The sequence below is a fragment of the Pollicipes pollicipes genome, unplaced genomic scaffold (assembly GCF_011947565.3).
Source record: "Pollicipes pollicipes isolate AB1234 unplaced genomic scaffold, Ppol_2.1 Scaffold_6686;HRSCAF=7923_pilon_pilon_pilon, whole genome shotgun sequence".
Classification (NCBI taxonomy): domain Eukaryota; kingdom Metazoa; phylum Arthropoda; class Thecostraca; order Pollicipedomorpha; family Pollicipedidae; genus Pollicipes; species Pollicipes pollicipes.
In genome coordinates, this window is record NW_023596921.1 from 44,957,046 (window position 1) to 44,965,485 (window position 8,440).

Sequence of the window (8,440 nt, forward strand, 5' to 3'; positions counted from 1 at the left end):
TCCTCCCGCTCGCTCCCCGTGCCGCCGACGCACTTTATCTTCCCGCTCCAATTTACTGAGGTATTGGGCGCCGCACCAATCAGCTGGGAGCGGGCGCAGCGCGCATGCGCAGAGCGGCGTTAAAGGCCCCGAGCGGGTTTATTAGCATTCGGTCGAGCGGCGAGTGGAGGGAGGGTGCCGCGCGCAGGCGGGCGGCGGCTGGCGGGGGCGGTGGCCGGGCGCGCGGTGCTGCGATGGCCAGGGAGATGCTGCCGCGGCCGCACGACATGTCCAAGCTGCTGAGGACGCCCCAGTACGCGGCGGCGGCCATGCGCTCGCCGGACGCGCTGCTCGACATCTGCGCCAGGAATGTCGCCGAAAATGTGCCCTTCCAGCGCATCGAGGAGCGATACGACCGCATTCCGGAGCCAGTGCAGCGGCGCGTCATCTTCTGGTCGTTCCCCCGCAACGAGCACGACATCTTCATGTACTCTTCGCTATCGAAGGTGCCGTCGACGAGCAGCGACTACCAGAGCCTGCCGTTCCACAAGGGGGTGCGCTTGCTGGAGACGGGCTGCGTGGAGAGCGTGCTCCAAGTTGGTAAGTGGCGCCCGGCGGGCTCGAGTGGCACGGCATTGACCTCATGTGACCTCTGTGGCGGGAGGGGCGACGGCCATGGCTGCTGAGGCGGATGCAGTTATCAGGATTGGGATGGCTGTAAAAGAGAACGGCAAATGGGTGCCGATGACTGTACCAAGATCAGGTGTCATTTCGATGGAGGGGGTGCGTCACAAGTATTTTGCTGCCACGCCTTCAACCTTAATATTGCCATTTTGACACTGTAATACACATTGTATTATCTAAGATTTGGCAGTATCTAAGATTTGGCATGGGCTGTTGGGGAAAGAGTAAAAAATTGCGCCTCGTAGTGAGAACAAAAAAGCCCAGGTGAGTTTTCACTACGTACGCGGTCGATACTGTAGGATATTCTTTAGCAGCAGTTGACAGCAAATTCAATGCACTAGCTGGTCTCAGCGATAACCAAAGCCTGCTAAAGATTGAAACCTTGTAATTCTAAAGGCTTAAAACTCCCTAAGGAAGTGCTTCCTTCCTAAGGGTATGATCACACGTACGGTATTTTTTAAGCAATGGAGCAGATGGACACTTCTTCATATTGACAGTGCTATTCCGAAAGGTGTGAATTTCAATTAAGGCTGATAGAAACCAATGCTCGAAATGTTGTGCACCCGTTGCATGATTCCCCATGGCACAAAGTTATGACTGAAACGTTATGCAAGCCACTATAACAACAGAAACACCCGGCACTTAGTAATTAATGCAGCTACCTACCAGCCAAGTTGGAATCTTTCTGGCATCCTTCAATCAGTATTTCAGCCAGGTTAGATACTGGGGCAATATGAACCCACCCAGACTTTTACAGACCTGCAGTTATTCGGTTTGGGACCAGGACTGTAGTTTCCTATTCATCTCAATGGGACTCTAGTTCCTCTCTCCAACTTTGGGAGGAAATTTGGTCATATTCAAGGAGACGACATAGCTTGTACTAATTACTCGGGTTTAGCGATTTTTTATCAGCCCTCTCTCTACGCTTTATACAAAACTCCACTCGTCCGGGACGTGAGAACACTACTGCTGCGTGATGGGGGCCCGGAGGTCAGTGCAGCAGCGGCGGAGAGCAATTATTTCCTCCTTACAGAGCGAACCAGCCGTACGTAGTTAACATCTGCTGCATCTACTCACCGAAGTGGAGTCTGATACAATACCATCCTCAGTGTGTGACGCTAAGCTGAATTTATACGCAGTTTACAGCTATATTCTCAACCAATGCCACCGTCATCGCCCGACCATGCACGCCCGGCTTTTGTAAGTAAACGGCGGAAAGTCAGAGTGCTGCAGAAATGACGCGCTCAGAAGAGCAAACATCAATGACAAAGCCGCCGTCAATTATTTACCGGTTTTCTATTGCCTTTCTAGAATCTTAATGCTTTTGCTAGGAATTGTGCATTTTTGTATATTTACTCCGAACAGTCTGCATACATGGTTTTGGGGTTCAGAGTACCTGCTAAGTACAGCTTGTTGCATGTACCCTGAACCCACCACCCAAGTCATGCCGTCCAGTTCAACGGATTATTTTGCTTCAACCCTTTCACCATACAGGAATGCGGAGGGTTTTACTTGCCGCACAATGCTGCGACGCGGCTGACCTCGCCTGGGCTGACCCTTGCTGGCCAGTCGCCAGCTGACCTTTCCATTTCCGTCGGGTCAAGCAATCCGCCCGTTCGGGGACTCGTGCCCAGCGCCGCCGGATCATCAGTCCAGCATATTTCCGATAGACCACAGAGGCGACATTGTTAAACCCAGCTCACACAAAAGTTAAATAAAACAGTGCACATACTTATTTCAATTCAAAACAAATAGGCCTGCCCGTCGGAGAAGAAGAAACTATTCTTTTCCTTAACACTTACACCAGAAGCTGGCGGCGACGCTCCGTAGGTGGGTAGTCAAAAATTGCTTGGTTTTATCCGGTGCTACTTTTGTGCATTTTCATCCCATCCTCAGCTCGAATTCCTCGCTGGAAAATCTCCCTTCTCTTCAATGCTAAATCCTTCCCAAGAGCCGGAGACTTCGGAGCTATTGATTCCGCGTGCCCAGGCGAGTGTTTAGGATGGTACTTGGCGTCACATCTATACCTTGTATACGGTTTCTGTATTTTTAGCTTTAAATGGAAATCAGGTGACGGTATCATTAAAAAAACATTGAACGTCATTTTATACACAATATAGATTGATTTATGTTACATTAATATGTATATGCTTACGTCAGTGCCACATCATGTGTTTTCAACAACAAGAATTGCGGGGGTCGAACATAATCGACTCCAGTGATGGTTTCACCCACGCACACAGCATATATGGGTATATTACCAGGAAAATATGATATTACCAAGAAAATATGATATTACCAAGAGAATATGTTCCTTACGCAGGTGTTTATTGAGCCCATAGCGCAGAGTATTTGGCAAACTGCTGTCAGCGCACTGTGCGCGATCGAAATGGCTTCGGAATTGAACTGATTGCCGAGGCGTCGGCGTCATCAAATTTGTCTACTTCTTGGAATTGGAGCCCGGACCTCAACCTCATGCGCTTGAGTTGGACACGGAATCGATTCCGCCAGAACGGAATCGAGCACAAGTCCGCCGGCTTGGCTGAGGTCTCGAGTGGGCACCCGCTCCCCATGCACTTTTTGGATAGACATGTCTACGTGTCCTGGTCCTGAGAAGTTGACGGTATCACCCGTGTGGGTGGCAGTGTGCGCGTGGGAGGTGATATTTGAAGGACCTGTTGACCCCTCAGCTGTCATGGCCGTTGGTGAGTGGACCTGTGGGCTCGATATCGGTGTTAAACACATGCAGGGGACTTGCTAGAATGGTGCAGGGTATAACGGAAATGTGAGACCGTGCAATTGTTACGCGCGCAATTGTTACGTGAGGTACAATGACCTCATCCAACATCAGTTTCAAGAGCTGAATGGTGCCGATAGTCAAGCCAAATCCCCTAAACTTACCTGTACTGACCAACTGACGGAAACGATTCACAAATGTTGCATGCTTCTGCATTTCTTGCTGTCAGGAATAACGTTCGATTTGCCGTCGTAAGGTGGCCAGGTCAAAAAGATGGCAGGCCTTGGGCAAGGTTTTGTGGTCCAGCTATTTCACTTTGACATTCCCGAACGTGCGCGACATTGGTTCGGACCAGGATCCACGCGGTTTTGTGGAGGTGGTCGGGGGGGGAGGGGAGAGGGGAAGCGGGGAGCAGACGGAAAAAATCCCCAGCAGCATGGCATTGGACGAGATGGACAAACCTTCCCTCCGTCTTCCGTGACTGTATCGCCGCAGAGGCAACCATGGCCGAGGCTGATAACTTTTTTGAGGAGACTTAGCCCTCTCCACCCTTCATTTTGTCTTTGCTCCATTCTGGGCGCAAAATGACCATTGCAGTCGACGCGCCTGAAAACATCAATAAACAACAACAAACAACAATATCTGCTCCATTCGCGCCCGGTCGCTGTGATCAGAAATCTATCAGACCACCGAAAACAGAGACACCTACATCTTCACAATGCCCCTCGTTGTCCCACGTCCATTCATCTAACCCCACCCTGATGGACGTAAGTTGTCTCTGCCTACTACGACAACTATGAATGAACTGCCGGTAAGTACCGCGGTGTTTATGCGAGTTGCCATTGTGTTTTACAAAAGCAAATTGTTGTCTTCTTAAACGCACCTGGACGCCTTTTAAGGCGGAAGCTGAGCAGCTCAGTTGAGCATTCGCCCGGGACCGCGCCCTGAATCGCCAGGTCACGTGAGCTCGTTGACCGGATTGTGTTCTATCGGACTTCGACATTTTAAAAACCGCTTTCAAGCCCGTGCGAAATATTTAAAAATGTGGATTTTCCTACGCTTAAAAAGAAAACTTTAATTTTATCAATGGTGGAGGCAGTTTGTACCAGTATGACTCTCCACAGCATGTGCGATCGACCTTAATTTTGTTGGCGAAAGATGGTGAGACGTTTTCAGCGTGATTTTCCGAAATTACCATTTTTCTTTTTCAGTACAATATTATCGTTATATGGTGTAGGAGGAATTAAGTTGGCAGTGGCATTATAATGATACGCAGGACGAAGCGATTGCAATTTAAAGTTGTGCGAGTCTTAAAATATTTCATGTATCCATGTAATTTGTGTCAAGCCTTCCTTCCATGCCATTTGGCCGATGTGCGCTCATCTTATTCCGTACCTGGCTGACTCTGTGGCCAAAAACGTAAGGCGCACATCTTCATGTCTAGCCAAGACCACGGCTATGCCAGATTGACTCATGGTACGTTGGTAGTCCGTCTGCTGGTCCATAGTTAACTGTGATGTCCGGGCCGTTCAGGCAGTCTCGTGGTGGTCCAGCGCCAGTAGTCTCGTCCATCCAGCGGCAGTCGCAATGCAGCCAGCAGCGGCCCGGCCCGGTCCGGCCGCCAACCAGTCCGGACTGGCCTCCGGCAGTGCAGTCCAGCCGCGACGTCACGGCCCAGCCGCGGCGCCGCACAAAGAGCTGGCCGGCGGCGGCGACGCCGTCTGGCCGGACGTCCTGCCGGCGGCTCTGGCTTCCGGCGGCTCTGGCTCGGCGCCGCCGGCCGAGGCGCCGCCGCATCCGGCCGGCCGGCGCCACCTGTAATGAGCCGCGATTACCGGCCGGCCGATTGGCCAGCTGGTGACCCGCGCGCCGCCGCGCCGCAGCGCTGCTGCGCCGCCGCGGTGCGGGCCGGGTCAGGGGGTGCCGGCCGGGTCGGGCGGCCAGGGCCCTCCGAGCGCCTCCCGCAGCGCCGCACGGTCTGCGGTGCTGACGCCAGTCGAGGTTGGGACGGCCGGGCCGGCCCGCGGCGGCCCGGCGCGGCCCGGTGCGGCACGGCTCGGCGGTCTCCGGCGCGCTGCACTTATGGTGCGTCCGCGCCGCCGCCGGCCATGCATGGGGGCGGGGTTAGCGGGGAGCCACGCTCCGACGCCGGCGGCCGCAGGGCGACGTGGCCGGGCCGGGCCGGGCCGGGCCAGGCCGGCCGCGGCGGAAATACCGGCCACTGATTCCCGGAGGCTGGGCCGTGCCGGGGCGCTGATAGCGACCAGGCGGTAACGGCAGCGGCGGCGGCGGCGGCGGCGTCTGGTGACTGGGCCCGGTCGCCCGGCTGCTCCAACAGCTGGCTATGTAGCGAAGACGGCTGGATCACCGGCACGATCGCCGCCCCACATGCAATATTTAAGTGCACTTCGGGCTCAGTACAGTTCACTGCCCCCATTTGTGCGCACCAGGTGCGTAGCTATGACGTCCGGGGTGGGGCGATATTATCGACCTGATCCTCCGGCACGAAAGAAGATTGATCAATCATTCAACCGATGCTGTGGGAAGGGATGAGGAGGAAGAAGGACGACGTTTCCGCACGCGGTGATGGGCGTCATTGGGAGACCCAGCAAATGATCATTCATATACTTTTTGTACATGCAATTGAGCAAATGCTTGCAAGCGTACTTACCCCCGCTTTTCACAATGCATTGACCTGTATGGAGTGTGGTTGTCTTAAAACTGGTGTATCTTCCTTGCTATCGCAGTGATTTCCTGAAATAAGTAAAAGTGTCCACCTATTCGGAGAGGGGCATGCCCTCTGTGGGAACTGGAGCCCACCGTACGCACGATCTCTGCGCGAACTGGAGCCCACCGGACGGATGGCCTCTGCACGAACTGGAGCCCACCGGACGCATGGCCTCTGCACGAACTGGAGCCCACCGGACGCATGGCCTCTGCGCGAACTGAAGCCCACCGGACGCATTGTTGTCGACATTTTGCAAACCAACCAGTTTGGTGGCACACGTGGCATATGTGTGATTACGAGAAACGCCCACCTGGATATAACAATGGCACAGGTGAAGGTACAGCTGGTACACGAAAGGTCCACGCAATCCAAAGTGTGTTTTGGCTTATTCATGTACGGTATTCGCCACTCGTCCTCACGAAAGCACATAAAGATATGGGACCACAGCTGCTCACGGGGCGGGAAATGTCAGATTTCGGTCTCTAGGCTGGACTGCGTTCACAGTGTCAGAAAATCTTGGGAGCAATAACAGTTTTTCGAGGAAGGTTCGGAGCCAACATCATGTTATGGAATACGTCACGAAGGTACATCTTGTTTGCATCCACTGTATATATATATATATATATATATATATATATATATATATATATATATGCACCTGGTCGTACGACCGGTCGTATACACCGGTCGTATACACACCAGTGCGCACCAAGTGCGCACTGATAACTGACTGGTCTGTTTATATAAAGGACGTATTGATGACCAATTTATATTATGCACTGATAGGCAACCAATGGCTTATTTGCGTGGTATGTCGACATGTTTCAAAAACACATCTTCGCACTAATAGCTCCAAAATGCACTTGTCTGCGGCTTGTTGTCGGAAATGAACGCAAGATTGTCGACCTCGCGAATTCCGGCTCTGCGAATCCAATGCTAACATTTACGTGCCTTGCTGTCGCTTTGGGTTGTTCAAAGCACATATTCTAAGAAAGCACATTTACATATGGTGTAATCCTCGCTGAAACTCTGTATTTCGTCGCATTCGACGTCTCACGGCGAGCTGATGCCCACCCCCACCCCCAGCCGATTTTGCGAGACGTCGTGCCACGCCAAAGCCAAGCGGCGGCGCGCGGGCCGGGGTACGCCTCGGACCGCCGTGCGGTCGTGTCGTTGCATTGCCGGCGGCTGATCGTTCAGGTGGATGCAAATGACGGTACCGTCGCGTCACGTTTCTGCCGTCGCGGTGCGCGTGCAGGTGTAAACCTGATACCGGGTCAGAGCATGTTGCCATTTGTTCACAAGAGGCAATGTAAAGTCATATGGGCTCATTCCGTGATGTGTCATGAGCTTGGCATTGAACAAGGACAGAGAGGAAAAGAGGCCTGTGTGAATCAGTGCGCTTTGCGGACAGCTCTCGTACGCACCGGAAGCATGAGAGGTGTGCGGTACTTCAGTGGGCGCAGAAATGACCGCGGTTGTTGACGCGCCCGAAAAATCCAAAAATCATCCAGAGGGCTGTCCCCCTTGAGGAGCGGGGATGTCTGTGCCGCCCAAAGAGTGACTCATGAGTCTTCTTCGGGTACCCGAAGGGCCTCTCTGTATTTCCGGGATGCTTTTCCTCGGTGCTTGACATGAAAGTGACGAATGAGTCTTTCACAAGCTTTGCAAAGGCGTCCAGGCCCCCTGGATCTGCCAAGAGGCCCTAGCTGATCTGGGACGGGTTCCTGTGTCAAAAGAGGGAGGGCTGTACCTGATCAAACAACAAATTTAGTGGCCCAAAAGGAAGCTATGCGGCCCAGGACACACGTAAGCCCCCATTAAGCAGAGTCCTGATTACATTTGTGACATGATCCTTCAGCTGCGGTGTGGTATAGCTACGGCGGCATGAGGACACACCAGCTCCGCCGCCGTCTCCCACCGTCTCCGGCGTCCTCACAGGGCTTCGCAGCTGTGCGATCAGCTGTGACCGAGCAGTTCTGCCATCTTGGCGCCGGCTAGCCAGCTGTGGTATGCCAGTTATACCAGTTATAACCAGTTGTGTTGTACTTGCGTGACCTCTCTTCTGAGACGTCTTTTGCGATCGGACTGCTGCGTCGAAGCAGGATGAAGTGCACGTGAAGCATTGTGTTTGTGTGTTCGCGGGATCGCAATGATCGACTTTCCTTGTGATCGGCACCTTCCAGTCGTGTTTTTAGTGAAGGACTTTTTGACGCTGTAGGAATTCTAAAATGATGTGGCCATAACACAGGCCAGGTTTGGGGAAGTGGGGGTTGGGGTTGGGGATGGAACCCGCTGAGGGTGGTTGTATT

At 53.2% G+C, this 8,440-nt stretch overlaps 1 protein-coding gene across 1 annotated transcript; it reads left to right on the forward strand.

The window, feature by feature from the left end:
* Positions 1-201: 201 nt before the first annotated feature.
* On the forward strand, positions 202-665 carry LOC119108416 (zinc finger SWIM domain-containing protein 4). The gene has a single exon (XM_037231987.1). It carries the CDS (start codon positions 234-236, stop codon positions 663-665), a length of 432 nt encoding a protein of 143 aa, XP_037087882.1. The 5' UTR covers positions 202-233.
* Positions 666-8,440: the final 7,775 nt, after the last annotated feature.

Coding starts and splice junctions, on each gene's coding strand:
- LOC119108416 (XM_037231987.1), top strand. CDS start 234: ATGGCCAGGGAGATGCTGCCGCGGCCGCACGACATGTCCAAGCTGCTG.